General features: G+C 44.4%; 1 protein-coding gene across 1 annotated transcript in view; it reads right to left on the minus strand.

Moving 5' to 3' along the window:
• Nucleotides 1-212: 212 nt before the first annotated feature.
• The window catches only part of LOC146175300 (guanine nucleotide exchange factor for Rab-3A-like), a 123,703-nt gene continuing 106,982 nt past the window's right edge, over nucleotides 213-16,933 (minus strand). The window contains exons 10-12 of the mRNA XM_084584729.1: nucleotides 12,878-12,980; nucleotides 10,348-10,414; nucleotides 213-4,181 (exon numbers count right to left, since the gene is read on the minus strand). Coding sequence (XP_084440855.1) covers nucleotides 4,105-4,181; nucleotides 10,348-10,414; nucleotides 12,878-12,980 — 247 coding nt within the window. The 3' untranslated portion in view covers nucleotides 213-4,104. The remainder of the gene's footprint in view (nucleotides 4,182-10,347; nucleotides 10,415-12,877; nucleotides 12,981-16,933) is intronic.

The following is a 16,933-nucleotide window of genomic DNA, read 5'->3' on the forward strand; positions in this document are numbered from 1 at the left end:
CACTTTCCGACAAGCAGGGGAGGCCTTGGCCTGCCGTGCATCCCGACAGTGGCTCGAGCACTCGCGTTAAGGCTGGTGGAGAGGCTATTAGCAAGTATTGTGTTCGCCTGTGCCGTGATATAGCATTGACTCAACATTGTTGTCGTGCTGTTACTAAGAGTAAAGAAAGCATCAAAATCCTGGCTGACACATTAAGACAAAAGTAACACATATTCATTACACCATTTATTCTCATTATTTCCACATGTGCGTGTCTTCAGCATCATGCATGCTGCACGCAAGCTGCAAAGTTGTGCACAAATGTGAAGAGCACAATATGCATATGAACAGCTGCACGCACAGCTCGCACACTTGTGGATACTGTCACTCAGAATAGCAATGCCTATAGAAGAGCCATCTCAAATTACTAAATATTTTGTGCTACCTTCAGTGGTAGCACAAAATACACAGCAATTACAACAATGTTTATACACGCATTGGCAAAAAAGCACATACCTTTCATCAAACTCTGGAAATATTAATGGAATGTTGACTTGCACACGAGTCAACAACTTTTCTTTAAAAGTGAGAAAAGAGGAAGAAGCAACAATGACTGCAGCAAAAGGGACCCCCCTAGCAGTTGCTGTCAAGCTCCATCAAAAATGGGTTTCGGTAAGGAGATCGCCAATTGTCGCACAAATGCTAGAAAGCTGTGGACTACAACACGCTTGGCTATACTATCCTGATTACAAATTTTCACACACGATCAAGTCGAGGCACAGCAATCATGACTTACATGCAGGTGGCACAACCTCATGCCTGCATTCACCTTAGTTAGCCTTGCTCAGATGAGCTGTGTTCTGAAAATGTCAGCTGCAACACATCCCTGACAAGTTATGCACATGATAGAGATAATAATCCCCCTAATTATTAACGGGTGACACTCAGAGTAAAATATTATATGAGGAACGCCTGAGGAAATTGGACAGTAACAGATGGGCAGCTAAAGTATTTAAATACCTATACCTAAAAAGCGTTGACTCACAATCGAGGAAAAGCACTAGGAAGCTAACCAGTAAGTATGCTGGTCACAAAGACAAATAAATAAAGAGCGTTAAGCAACAAGTGAAAAACACAGAAGGTAAAAATTGGATAAATTCTATGGAAAAGAAACAGAGTGTGGAATTATACCGAAAGTGGAAAATGCAGATCAGGAAGGAAGCTTTCTTAGATAACTGAAGAGGCAGCGCCCTACTTTTTGAAGCTAGACCAGGGTGCCTTAGAATCCGGAAGTCGATGCAGGCGCAGTCACTCTTGCTGAGGCCCTGGGGTTTAGAGTTATCAGTGATGTTTCAGTAATATCTGCTCATGTTATGAGCCTCCCCTCTCATTTTCGTCATTGAGAATTTGCTTTCTTTCTTTTTTTCTTTTTTTTTTCACATTTTCATGCTGGGTCACACAGTTTGGCACCATCACTGATCCTATCAGTCTGTAGCATTATTGGCGCGCAGCATCTTAGCAGTGTGTTTATCTTGACCAGATCTGCTGCGGGATTAATGCTTTGGCAACGTTGGCATAGTGCCAAGCTCTAGAGCAGCTCTATCGCCAGCGTTGCTAACTCAAAAATAGAAAACTCGCAGCAAGAAGCCCTAAAGTCCGCTAATTTTATTACTTGTATCAGGAAGCAAATTTTTAGGGATTTAATTTTGTAATTTAGTCCGAAAACTATGCAACCAATATTATAAATATATTATAAAACACTGTTTTCCCCTTTTGACTAGATTCTTCGTACCTTGAATACTTTCGTTCACAGAAATATCTTTGTTGAAAGTTGCAAACACTTCTTTTGTTCCTGACTGCAGGCCCTACAACTCGCAACAAGACGTCAACATCCTCGCCATGGTTTTGAAAGCACTCCAATTGACCACTTGTACTGCCAGTTCTAGACATAATTCTAGCGCTGCTTCCAATGTACACGTTGGATTACATTTGTAAATAGGTGTGACCAGCATTTTCCCTGCCTTAATAATTTCCCTGAATAATTAGGATGGGAGTCGCTTCTCTTCTCGGGTTCTCTCTTTACATTTGCTCATGTCTGACAGCCTCTGCATTTAACGAAAATCAGTACGGAGGAAGAAAACTCTGCCAGCTTGAAGAATGGGTAATCACTGTACTCATTCACTTCCATCTGAGAACACAGCTGTGCCCCCATGGTTATTCCAGCTGAATAACAGCCATTGTTATTTCTTATGAATTTCATAAGGGGCTTAATTACCAACTTCCAGCACTGTTCCTGCAGCCACTCTTTCCTAATCTTCAGTACGCAGTACCACTCGCCTGGTGACTGCGTAAAAAAATTCCACATAAATATAATTGCAATATAAATTGCTTCGAGATCGCAGTGACGTCATGCGCTCACAGCGACTTTCTTTTACAGAAATGAACATAATTTTAAACAAAATATGTAGGACCACTGAAAACCACCAGAAAAAAAGCCAATACGACCTAAAAGCCCCTAAAAATACTGCCTCCGCTAAACAGTGTAAAAAACTGCTAAATTTAGCGGGAAATCCATTGAGACAAGTACTAGTAGCATAAACAGTGTTGTGTGTTTGTTTCTTTCCTTCTGTTTGAGTCTGTGTGCACTACTAGTACTTATCTCAACTGCTTATGGACCCTGAGAAACAGAAGGTCCGACACAAAATGACAGCTTGTGCAATGTGTGGTAAAAGTAAATTTTGTGCCAAGTATGCTTCATTAGAGACCTTTTCTGGCCTGTTGTGGATAATACAATTCTCACTGGATCTGAAAACTAAAACGTATTATCTAAAAATTGTATCAACGAGATCACACTGTACTTAGTACTTCCGACAAATTTTCAATGCATTATCCTACAGTGATTAAAAAGTTCCAAAGACAATGGAAACGAGGCAAACTTTGCATAAGAGTTAATAACAAAGCAGGCACTTATGACACAAGGTGACAAATAACACCAGTAATCAGTAAAGACAAAATAGGAAATTGGAGTGTGTGGCTTTTCCCATTAACCATCCAAGTGAGCATGAAGATGAGAAATATGTGCAAGAAGCATTAATAAGTTTGATTTTAGATTGGATCATTTGTGACAAAACACTGAAAAATAAAAATTTGTTCTGGGCCTTTTCTTTCTAAAGTGCTTTTTCAAGAAGATGTGTAAAAACTGAAGCCCAGTAATAACACAGCCCAATAAAGTCATTGTATATACTTGATACAGTTCTTTAAAATCCTCCCCAATCACAAGTACCACCAAAGTCACAAATGCCAAATGAGAATGATTGTAGTAAAAAATTACAATATTTTCCAGCTGTGCTTTGTGGAGAAGCACTCAGATTCCATAAGCCAAAAACACGCAATGCTTACCACAGAGAATGAAAGCAAACAAATAAAGAAATGCATGCCAGGAACAACAATCAATGCAGGTGAGAAAACGAACACACCATTAGCCGATTTTCACAAGCATGTCAGAATAAAATCAATTAAATAGCGAAGAGTCGAGAAAGCCTTGAGCAACAGCCCGAGAATGCTATAGTATTTCGTAAATAAACGCAATAAAAAAAATTGATGTATTTGCTACCTGTAGTTCAATTCACTTAATTTTGGGGGCCTGCATAAAAACATCACCCGCTATATAATTGGCATATAATTGCTATCACAAATTGGAACACCAGTACAGAGTTTTGAGAAAGAATGGATAATGACAAGAGTTTCCATCACTGGAAGCATTTCACTTATGCCATATAAAATCTACACACGCAATACAGGAATGCTAGTCGTCAAAGCAGTCACGACACCTAATTTCCAAATTAAATAAAAATGCAGGAACGTAAAGCCCATGACAGTGCTGTTTATCAGTTATTTTTCAATGACATGGCCTGCCATCTTGCGTGCGAGCAGTACTGTTTGTGCTTCATACACCCTGAAATATGTTGTATACAGTATGCACGCAATCAACTGTATATATGTTAAGCAAATACATACATGGATAACGCATACATGTGTGCATGCATACACTAAAAGGGAGGAGTGCCTGCTAGTCAACAGCATGCACAGTCGGGGGCCGAACAGTATGTACACGCTAAATGGAAACTAGCAGGAGGGCAGGCCCAGACGTGCCAGGGCGACCGAGCGCCGTCTTCGCATCACCTCCCAGTACATCTCCTGCACTGGAGGGGGGAAAAAAGATTTGAGCATGAAAGAGAAAAAAAAAAAAATCACCAGCAGCTGAACAAAGTTACACGAGTGTTAGCTCGGTCTTCCCTAGTCTCAGCATGGTTTAGTGCTTCATTTTAGGTTCTACTTATCGACGAGACATCTTCAACTACTACATAGCATTGCAGCGCAAAGTTAAATTTTAAATAGCGTTAAATAACTAACAGTGACAACATAAATACTGCAATCAGCCCTTTGCAATTACAGTCGAACCCAAATATATCAAACCCACATAATTCGAATTTTTGATTATATCGAACTCACAGAATATCCCCTTGAAAATCCCATGCAAAAGTATACAGGAAAGCTGCGTCGTATACCGAACTCAATTTCACCGGTCGTTTGATATATCGCACTATGCACCACACATTCGACGGTGCGCTAACCCCTGCCCCTTAGGGTAACATCGGGCTCCCTGGACGCTTGCGAGGGGTACCGGAGCTCTGGTGTCACCACTTCCAGACAATAAAAGTTCTCACCACCATCACCATCCCCAAAGAGGATCGCACCATCCTTGGCAGTTTGTCGCGTGACGTTTTCAAGCCATGCGAGCATAGAATGAGACGGCACAGTTCGGCGACAGCTGGTCTAGGCAGGGGTCTAGGGCAGCGCCCTTTCCCTAAAGGCGCGCATCTGTGGTGAACGTTTGTCGCGCAAGAACGAATGCAGCCGTGGTGTTCGGGGAAAACGCGATAGAGGGTGTGCCCACTCTTCTGTCGAGCTTTATCTCTCCCCTTCCTCTCTCTTTCCCGGTCTTCGTTCGCAGCAGCACGCACTACGCATGCGCGGGCAAATCAGCTCGGTCCGTGGCAGACGCTTTCTCCAGTGTGTGTTGTGAACGCTCTGCGCACGGTGATGCGCATCTCAGCCTTTCAGAGAGGCTCAAAGCCGTGGACGGCGCATGCCATGCCATCTATGCGGACAACATTACCACCTGGTCGTACCGGGGCAAAGGAGGCCCTCCAAGAGGCCGCCTCGGTAGTAAAAAATTCTGCTCGGGACTAGAGATCGCTCCGAATAAAAGACCCAGGACAATACATACACATTTACGTAAATGGCAATTTGATACCAGAGGTGAACAGTACTGGGATTATAAATTGATAACTGGGGTAACAATGCCCCGAAAAGTCCACCTGCGAACAAATTAGTAGGATGATTGGCAGGATATCCTGCAAGCATGGTGGACTTCTTCAAAACGAAACCGTTTTCCTGGTTCAGGCATTCGTCGTTAGTCGTGTGGTGTACGTGGCGCCCCACCTTAAGCTGAGGAAGAGCGACCGTTGGACGCTCGACGCGATGGTTCGGGCGGCGGTTAAAAAGGCTCTAGGACTCCCGGCCAGAGCGCCTACGGAACGCCTGCTCCAACTTGGTGATCTATAATACCATAGGGGAGCTGATTGAGGCCCACAGAAGAAGCCAACTTGTCGGTGACCAGCACCGGCAGGCAAGTCCTCCGAGATCTCTATCTCGGGCTTCTCCCCACCACAAAAAACAGTGGACATCCCGGAAGTGTGGAAAAATGCTTTGACGATTAAGCCGCTCCCCAAAAATATGAATTGGAAGTATAATCAGGGGAGGCGTAAAGCCAGGGCAAAATTTATACAAAATAACTACGGAAATAAGACAGGCACATATTACGTGGATGCAGCGGGTCCCCCTGAGGATGGCATCTGCACCATTGCTGTTGTGCACAAAGGAAGGCAGGTGAACGGGCTCTCAGTAAAAACTAATGACGCACTAATGTTAGAGGAAGTGGCGATTATACTGGCTGCCACCCACTGTGACGCATCCTACATAATATCCGACTTGCAACAGGTTTGTCGAAATTACATGCGGGGTAGGATAGCGGCACTCGCCCACAAAATATTATTGGCACATACGAAAAATTCAGATTCAGCTATTTGTAAAAAACAGGTTATGTGGGTGCCCGGTCACCAGGGGATGGAGGGGAATGGGATTGCTCACGTAGCTGCCCGAGCGTTCCTCCCCTGGAGTTCCGCTCAATCCTCCGGTTCTACCGAGGCAACTATACCAATCCCGCTCGTAACTTATGCATAGCACATGGTGCGGGCCTGCCAGCAAAACATAAAAACAAAAGTTATAAAACAGCCAACTACAGAGGGCTGGGAGGCGGCCCTGTCCAGCTCGGACCTGGAGGCCCAGCGTGCCCTGGTCCAGAGAGCTCGGGCAGCGGCGGCGGCCAATAGCGTCCCGAAATAGGGTCTGCCACTCAGCTCCACAACCATATGCACCTTCCTTCCCAAATCATTTCATTGCCAATAAATGTTTTCTCCTCCTCCTCACGTCGTCGTGATGAACGTGTGTAGCTATGGCGGCTGCGGATGTCAATTAGCGTCGTTTTTTTTTTTTTTTTTTTGCGGGAGTCGGTTGTTCTTCTGTTGTGCTGAACGTTGTGCATGGCGTATGCTATGATGGTTGCGAACGTTAAGAAGCAGCAATTTTAAAATTTTTTTTGCGAGAGTCATTCATTCTTCTTGATGTAGGGGTTTTTTAGTGCAAAGACAATGACAGGAATGGCGAGACTTACACACACATAGTGCTTGTGTGTGTCTCGCCTTTCCTGTCCTTGTCTTTGTTTGCGCTAAAAACAACAAGAAATTTCAACAAGAAATTACTAACTAGCCCAACTTGAAGTTTTAATGAACTATCAACTCACCCAGCAGAAAGCTTTAATTGTTCATTCTTGCATTTATGAATCAACGAAAGCACGCGGTCAGCTGCGATCATGACACTGGCTGGTAGCATTGTTCGCTTCAAACAACATTTGCAGTTATCGCGCTTTCCAAAGATTTTGTGGCAGTGGACTATGCCCGCCCCAAGCACGGCGTGATACTAAATTGAACCAGGCTTGTGCAATCAAGCCATCACGGACACTCTGACAAGGTCGCTCCCTGCCACCGTGGGATCTATCAAAATTATAGTAAAAAGATAAACACGCTGTGACGTTATCGCTGCGCAGCTTCTCGGCACGCTGCCAATAATTGAGCTGTGGATATGCAACGCCTGAGAAACTGAAAGCGCAACCAAAAGCTTTTATTTTATTTTTTTTTTTTTTTTTTCAAATTCTCGGGGGCAAAAGTGGGGTGTGGGTTCATTATGCGAGTGGGTTGATTACGTTATAAATACAGTATCATTCTTTAAGATCGAAAATGGCATCTCAAGCTGATTTCTGTATACTGAATTATCAATATATGAAACTATTTCGCGATCCCCCTCGAGTTCAATACATCTGGGTTCGACTGAATACTCTGAATAAGCTATCCAATGAGAAATTATTTGATGCTGTGGTGCAAAGGTGGGGGGGGCAATATTCCTTCACATAAGTCTCAAAGGCATAAAAAGAAGGTCAACCTGCACTGGAGTATCAAAGGAATAAAGAGGGATCCAATGACACACCCAATGCGAAAAAGAGATGAACCTAATCAAAGAACCAGGGGCATCATTACTTGGCAAAAGCCTTGAGAAATTTGCACTGCAACTGATGATGAATGAGGTGCTTAGGCATGATTCCCAAAATTGTGTACCATACTCCATACCAGGTAATGTCAAGCACTGGCTAGCACTCAAGTGTTGAAAAGTTAGTCTGGGACACCTGAAAGCTAATTTGTCTTCATTGCATATCTGTATACAACTTGTATACAGTCGCCGACTGATTTAATTCGGACATACTCGATTATTTGGACTGCTTCGCGGCACCGTCACCCTTCCCATAGGCCGTAATGCACAACAAATACCGAAATATCGGACACTTCGCAACCTCTCATTTGATTTTTCGGACCCTACTCAAGCCAACTCGATCGACAGCAGCTACCCACACCGACGCTGACTGAAGCATGAAGCGCCATTTCTGTTTTGTAATGAGCCTCCTTACCGCCCCACGAGGTGGCGGTAGGGGCGGAGTCCGCTCATCATCATCGTTTTTGTGTGTTACGGCACAATGGCTAGTTTCGGTCTCGCCCATCCAAAAATCCAGTAGCCGCTGGCCGGTCATCTCTTCTTTCTTCTTTGTGACGGCGTGCGGTGCAGTTATAGTGTGCAGTGTTCATTCTACTGGTGTTGCTTGTGTGTTGTGTACGCCTAGTAGTGAGACCAACGAAGCACACAGGAATTGCGCCAACATCGGGGCAGTCAGCATCAGGGAATTCAGCTAAGGGCGGCAAATACGCATCGATGACAATGGCGAAGAAGATCGCCGTGATCCATCAAGTGCAGAATGGCCGCCTGCAGAGCGAAGTTGCCCAGGAGTTAGTCTGCTTCGAGATGCCGGTGTCGGACTATATGAAAAACAAAATGAAGATTTTGAACGAATCACTGAAGTCTTCTCCCCCCCCCAGTGCTGGAAAGAAAGAATTTCAGAGAGGGCCGCCACCCGAAGCTCGAAGAAGCGCTGCACATGTGGCTGTGTGCGACAATTGCAAAGAGGATCCCAGTGTCGGGCGATCTTCTGAAACAAAAGGCGGAGGCCCTCACACTGCAAATGAACATCGAAGGCTTTAAGTTTAGCAATGGCTGGCTTCGTAATTTTAAGAAGAGGTACGACCTCACTTTCAAGAAGATGTGCAGCAAGATTGGTGCCGCGGACCAGACCCTTGTAACAAATTACCGCTCCGACAGACTGGAGTCGCTGCTGGACCGATTTTCGCCTGATGATGTCTTCAATTGTGATGAAACAGGCCTTTTTTATAAGATGTTACCCGAGAAGACACTGTCCGTGTCTGGCTGCCCCTGCCACGGCGGAAGGCATAGCAAAGACCGGGTCACAGTGATGGTTGGCAGCAACATGTTGGGAAATTAAAAGCTCCCGATTCTTGTGATTCGGAAATCAAAGAGCCCGAGATGCTTCAAGGGGGTAAAAACATTGCCCGTGTGGTATGAAGCCAACTCGAAGGCTTGGATTACGCAGCATCTTTTCGCTGCCTATGTACGCAAGCTGGACTGGAAATTCAAGGCCAAAATCGCAAGGTGTTACTCTTTGTGGACAATTGAGGTGCACATGGCCACATTGATGACCTGGAATTGCTCGCAAACGGAGGAGCGTCCAGCAGCATATTCACGATTTTTTCCAGCCAATTGCGGGGCCTGAATAAGTGCATAGGGCATGCCAGTGCATAGAAATAAAGTTTTCTTCTTTTTTTTTTCTGATTTTGTTTTTTCGGACTCCTGTTCATTCGGATTTTTCGGCGGTCCCAGTGAGGTCTGAATAATTGGTCGGCGTAACTGCCCATCACCAGTTGCAAAGGCAAAAACTACCGGGGGTGCTGTGAAGAACTGCTGCTGCTGCGTGTTTGCTCAACCCAAAAAGAGGAGCTCAGTTTTACACGGTTCTTGCATTTTGATTCCACTCATCGAGACTTTTGACAACATTACAACAAACAGAATGAACAGTATAAAGCAACTATACAACAAAACGACAAAAATCAAGGACACTATTTCAGCTCTAGTTATCTTAACAAAAAGGACAACTTCATTAACACAGTGCCACTCAAGGCTCCTTTGCCTGGACAAAAAGATGTTCCAGTTCGTTTAGGAAGTCATTTCACTCGAGAGCAATGGGTGCCAGTTCGTTCCATTCCTTCACTGTTTTAAGGGAAAAAAAAAAGGACTTTCTTAAGAGAGTTTCTTTTTGCAAGATATGTGGCATAAACTTCAATTTTCAATCCCAATTACTCGATTAAAGATAACTAAGACCTAACAAGTGCAGTGCAATTATAAGCTATCCAACAATATTGCCACAAACCCTTGTAATCTTCAGCGGCTGCCAGCAGCAACAAATAGTGTGTGGCCTTATCACTGGGCGCATGCTGCAAGGAACTATCTTTATTTACGCTCAGTGACATTGAGACTTGGCTTTATCATTTTCGTTGATCGAAATGTATCTCGAATGACTGTGGCCACTGGCGTCTGTTTCTACAATGTTGGAGGTTGTGCTAGTCACCTTTGTCTAGATGACAGACTTTAAATTGAGCAAGCACGTTCGTTGGGTGCTTAGTTTGATTTCGGTGCATTGTGGCTACCACATGACAATATAACACAAACTACACGGCCACTCATTCTGAACGCTGAGCCATTAAAAAAAGGAGAAACGAGGGCGGAACTTACGAGTGCTGCGCACCAGGCCCTGCTGAATGTAGCGCAGGTAGCAGAAGAGTTCACACACTGACGTTATCTGCAAGTGAAACATTAGGAAAATTGCTGCCTTCTCAAGTAACAGCCTGGATGGCCCCATTTCAAGCATGTTTCATTTCTGCCTGGGAGTAATTTAGGAAAATGTGTGAGTGCGACAGAAGGTGCCTCAGGAGTGGTTTAAGCTGACAGATTTAAACAGGGAGATCAGGTCAAATAAACAGGTGCGTTCTGTAGTCGCAAAAAGAAAGGTGCCGGGGACACGGGGGGGGGGGGGGGGGGGGGGAAGGTGCACAACACCTGTGTCGGGGACAAAAACGGACAAAAACCAGAGCAGAGGGACGTGTCAGGAGACGGCTGTTTTGTTCCCCTGATCGCTGGCCGAGTGGCCACTCGCGCGCGCGTGTTGTGTGTGTGTTGTGTGTGTGTTGTGTGTGTGCGTGTGTGTGTGTGCGTGTGTGTGTGCGTGTGTGCGTGCGTGCGTGCGTGCGTGCGTGCGTGCGTACACGCCGCAGTGCTTTTTGGAAGATGGCAAGGCTGCTCCTTGCCACTCCCGACCAGTCGACGAGCGGCTCGTCGCCCCTCAAAGCCCCTCGTCACCCCTTAATTATTGGCTAACTAATTGCCATTTCCATTTTCGGAAGAACCGAAAATGGACATGGAAGAGTCCTAACGGGGAGACTAAAAATGAAATTGACTTCATAATGTGTTCAACCCCCGCCATTGTGCAGGATGTAGAGGTAATCGGGAAAGTGGGATGCAGTGACCACAGGATGGTGAGGTCTCGATTAGCCTAAATCTGAAGAAGGAACGCAACAGATTAGTAAGAAAGAAACCCATCAACGAATTAGCGGTGAGGGGGAGGGCAGCAGAGTTCAGGATCTCGCTACAGAATAGATAATCAGCTCTAAACGATGATGGCGACATTACCCTAGATGCAAGGAACAATAATTTCAGAGATATCATTACTAAGTGCGCGTTAGAAGCAGGCGGTAGGATAGTTAGAGAGGATACTGGCAAGCTTTCTAAGGAGACGAAAGGTTTGATTAAGAAACGCCAGAGTATGAAAGCTTCCAATCCAACCGACCAGATTGAATTGGCCGAGATATCAAAGCTAATCAATAAGCGCAAGGTGGCCTATATAAGGAAGTATAACATGGAGAAAATTGAGCATGCTGTAAAGAACGGGGGAAGCCTTAAAGCGGTAAAGACGAAATTGGGCATAGGCAAAAATCAGATGTATGCGATAAGGGACAAGGCAGGCAACGTCATCACTAATATGGACAAGATAGTCAAAGTAGCCGAGGAGTTCTATATAGATCTCTACAGCAGCCAAAGTAGTCAGAACCGTAAGGAGATTGGCGGCAAAGAAAAACAGTCAGACGTTCCACCAGTTACGAAGGACGAGGTCAAGAAAGCATTAGAAACTATGAAAAGGGGGAAATTAGCTGGAGAGGATCAGATAACTACAGATTTGCTGAAGGACGGGGGATATCGTGATAGAAAAGCTGGCCCCCCTGTATACGCAGTGCCTGATGTCATCGACGGTACCGGAATCATGGAAGAATGCAAACATTATCCTCATTCATAAGAAAGGGGACTCTAAGGACTTTAAAAGTTACAGACCAATCAGCTTACTGTCTGTGACGTATAAGGTATTTACTAAGGTAATCGCTAATAGAACCAGGACAACCTTAGACTGCAATCAAGCAAAGGATCAAGCAGAATTTCGGAAACCATACTCTAGTATTGATCATATCCATACCATCAACCAGGCATAGAGTTTCTTACTCTTAACTAGAGGGAAAGCTGTGCTGCTGTCTATGGGCGTTTACATGGTGTTTCCAGACGGCCAGGTCAGCCATGTTAAGCTGACTTAGTAGGCTTCTTAATGATATTTTGCGATGCTCGTAACTACTTATCGCTTGTTCTTTTTCTCTGTGTAGTGCTGCATTTTTTGTTGTTCATGTCCATCCACTGCTCAGTATTATTCGTGCACATACCTCGTTTCTTAAGAGAGTGGAACATTGCTTAAGGTCACATTAAGGTGACCTGAAAGTCTTTTCTTTGATCCTGAAGTGCAATTTTTACTTACGCGCCATGTACAACCAATTTTGTTGTACAATCCACATACTCAGCACTGCTCTGCCATTGGAATTGCCCTCAAGTCTAGACACCAGGACCAAAGGAAGGGAAAGTTGAAATGCATTTAGCACATCGCAATAGTATGTGGGAAGAACTTTTTCTTTAATTACGTGTACTGCACTCATACAGACAAGGCACGGGTGAATAAATAGGAAAAAACCCTAACCCTAACCCTATGATGAACCCTAACATGACACTAACTCTGGATGATCGTCTGACACTAATAAACATTGGATGATCCTCTGTGTGAATGCACTTGTGAATATTGCAGATTTTTTCCATCACCCTCTTAGTAAGAATCATTGCACAAAGGTTGAGAAAGTTGTCAAACAAAAAACAAAATATCCTGACAACCACCCACCCGGTTGCGGCAGAGCTGCGAGATGTGGTGCCAGGATGCACCTGATTCTCCCAGCCGCATGCGGTACTGGCAGACGCGTGGGGCCTCTAGCAGGGAGCAGCGCCTGCACAGAAGAGGCAGCCAAGTACACTTTTTTACCTGTCGCGTAGGCAAGGAGGACTAAGGCTGAATAAATGCCTGGCTGTGTCCTTCCTTTGCCCTGGGTACTTTGCGCTGAAAAAAATGCATTCTACTTGCCAAAAACAACTAGCCCTATCTTTTTACTTCAACAGGCTGCCAGTTTTAGAAAGATTGCAAGTATACGCACGCCCAGTTCACAGAAGCACCCTGTGCAGAAAAAGATGATGGCCGTGGCTGCGTAGATCACACGACATGGCCAAGCTGGCAGATTGAAACCTTCGATACCAAGTTGGCCACATGCCTGTATGGCTTTCTGGTGTGTGTGTGAGACACCAATAGAACACAGTCCACTCACAAGATACTCTTTAAAGGCAGGGTGTTCCCCTCTGCTGAAAACAAACTAGGTTAGTCAACTATATGGGGTTTTATGCACATAAGCAATATGGCTAGCTTGTGCCAAATACAAGGTTAGCTATCTAGATAACTATAGTTGACAAAAAATTTGTTTTCTTGAGAAACAGTAAAATATGTGAAAAATGATCATGTGAAACGTGCGTGTTCTCCTAAAAGCAGTGCTGGGTGAAATGAGTAAAATAGTTTTTTCTCGGGTCTTGGAGTTTTGCACGTCATTAAAACGTGATTACCAGTGAGCTCATCGGCACAGAATTTGCCTACAGTAAGAAATTGTGCGTAACATGTGTGACATACTTTGATGAAGTGTTCCTGATATGAATATGGGCTTTATAGAAAGCAGCCTGCCACTTGGGTCTTAGTTTGCTGTGCACTAATTTCATGCAATCCCTTTGTGGCACGTTTTACTTCCTTGGTTCTGACTTGCGCATTCTCCCTAATCCCAATCTACAACTGGGGACCCAGCAGAATGTTTTTGTGCCGTGGCTTTTACAGTGTCACATATTTCCTATCAGTGGCAGGTTAATGCAGTGAGAACACTGTGTAAATATTGCTATTTTTAATCTGTTATCCATTATTTGCTCCACAGCGACACAAACTGCATAACACTGCGCAGTAAAAACTAGCGAGCACTGAGGCAGTCGTTTTCTCTGTTTCGTCCTCTACTATACTGCACTTTCGAAACAAACTTTAGGAATGTCACTGCATTTTATACAGATGGCCGAACAACTAAACTTTTCCTTTAGCATCAGCAACATTCATGCAACATTAGTTCATTCTGAAATCGTGTCAGTGTGAGGTCACAAACATTCATCCTGGCATTTTTCATTGAAACGCAAGGCTGAAGAGTATTCTGTGACTACACGGTAAGAGAGATGTCTTGGCTGAGAACGAATTATGAACAAGCGCGGGCAGTTCTTCGATCTTCTAAGAGAGCTTCATTTGGCAGCAGCGGTGGTGTAGAGGTAAAACATCTGCCTGGCATGCATGGCTCAAATCCTGGTGCCACGCTATTCTCCATCGGATAAAGGTTTGGGGTGTGACCTGATGCCGGTGAACACCTCCTGCAACGCACTCCCTCACCAGATCTGGCCACCCTGGTGCAGTAATTGGCCGCAAACCTCCCATGATTAGTCCTACAAAACTCCGGCCCTCAGTCACCAGCATCTGCGGAGCAACTGACCACGGCGACGCTTCAGGCCTGTGATTCTGATTTCTGGCTCCAGGCAGGCCACCATTGGAAACTGACCCTAGAAACGTTTAAACGCTAGAACCTTAGCTATTGTGGCTAGTTTAGCAGTGCTGTTAGAGGAACTAGAGGGTAAGAAATGGGATGTCATAGGGCTTAGTGAGATAAGGAGGCCGAATGAGGCATATACTGTACTGAAGAACGGGCATGTTATCAAGGACACAGAAACTAGAATAAGGGTTCCTTGTCAATAAGAATATAGCTGGCAATATAGATGAATTCTATAGCATTAATGGCAGGTAGCAGCCCTCATAATTAAGCCTAATAAGCAGTATAAACTGAAGGTTGTACAAGCATATGCGCCTACATGCAGTCATGATGACCAGGCGGTCGAAGATTTGGAACTGGCAATCGGGAAAGTAAGAACACAGTATACTGTTCTGATGGGCGACTAAGGTAGGCAGAAAGCAAGCTGGAGACCAGGCAGTGGGCAACTATGGCATTTTGTTATGGCAGGGGGGAGGTATTAGTTAAGCTTTCTGTACTTCTGTATTTTTGCTTTTTCCGCACATGATATTTGCAGCCTGCTTTACATATATGCCATTTATGTGCATTGGTCAATTTGTATGCTTTATCATAGCATTTGTTGGATTCAGATAATAAAACACAATTTTTTTAGCTATTTTTGTTCGACACCCTACTGTGCGGTTAAGCTTTACAGGTCATACTGTAATAAGTATGATTAGCCTGTCCTTTAGAAAGAGGTGTTGGTTTGCTTCCTCCTTAGTGCCATCTTTTTTGCCAGGTTTTATTGTCAACTACACTCAAACAGGAAAATTTGATTACAACTGAATGACAAAAGTTGGAGACCGCTGAAAGGCACCCCACAAAAGGAAACCCTCAGAAATATGGCAAGCTGCGTCCAGAAAAATGCCATTTTATAATTCACCTAGCCGTGACGTCATTTTACGTCCCAAATTTTAGTTGGCCCTCCCAGTTTTCAGGAGGAGCTAGAGGAGGTGCCCATGAGCCGCCATGTTTGCACGTATCGGCATGTATGGAGCATTTGCTACAAGTGTACATCTACCTTGGCTACATATGCGCTTGCTGCATCGTCGAGACAGCATTTTCTAGACTAAGGTCTCTCTTGTCATCAAACCGGGATGACTTCCTTCAGTCTTTCTATGCTGGCAAAAAAAAGTTGGCAGCATTTACTGAGCACATAAAATACCATGTCCCGCTTATTGAAAGTTATGCAACTAAACATAGAAGTCTAGCCTCAAAGTGACTCTAGAAGAAGGTATATAGCGCAGCCAACAAGATGGTGCTCACATAGCGCCATGCCACAGGAGCGAGACAATCAGATTGTCTGGCAAATACGGTAACGACTCCAACTGTAACAAGCGGCGGAGGGGACTTTTTGGCCACAACGCACCGGTGCCTTTGCGTTTCACCTCCACAGAAATGCAAAGGCATCCACATGCTGTGTGTTATAAAGTCACACATCATCATCAGCCAGACTATAGACAAAGCGTCATGTTTGTAAACAAAGGTGGCGCTGCGATCGGCAGCGACAAGCGGTGTAGGCAAAAGCGCAGCGTGCCTACACTGCGTCAAGCGATGCTGCCTTCGAAACCAGTTTGCGCGAGCGAATATCCTGAAGCGTAAGCTTCGCTTGTGCGTAGAAATAGTTTGGTTTATGCTTGGAGAGTGTTTCAGCACGTTAAAAGCCGATTATTTATTTATTTTTATTTATACAAATACCTCACAGGTTCCAAACATGGAACATTGTGTGAGGGGGAGGGGTTACAGTGTATCAAAAGGAACAATGGTACATAGTTTAAAATACAAAAGTTGTACGTGGATATTTAATTCGTTCGTCACGATCTTATAATGACCTCCAAAAATAAATTTAAAAAACATGAGAAATAACGCTGCGGGACATGTTTACTATAAAACCGGTGATGAAGATCATTAACTCGCAAATGTAAAAGCAGAAAAAAAAAAGGTACTATACAAGTGCATGCATATTTCGGCAATATCGCACTGAGTGACTGCTCAAGGTAATTACAATTACCTTCGCAGCAGCTTTTGTATCTTTTTCTGTGTGAACATATACCCGGGCAGTACTGCAGGTGAATGGAACTCACAGTGCAGCTTCCCCACGGGGTCATATATGCACACGGAATATCGCGTCTAAACTTCTTGACTTGATAGTATATCAAAACGGGTACGAGCTGCAAGCGTTTGTTCTTGCGCTATTCATCGTGCAGCCGAAAAGCAATCGCGACAATTAAGGGTTGCAAACAAACTGATCTAGTTTCAGTGCAGAAGTG

This window comes from Amblyomma maculatum, chromosome 11 (assembly GCF_055883805.1).
Source record: "Amblyomma maculatum isolate TAMU_Amacu chromosome 11, ASM5588380v1, whole genome shotgun sequence".
NCBI lineage: Eukaryota > Metazoa > Arthropoda > Arachnida > Ixodida > Ixodidae > Amblyomma > Amblyomma maculatum.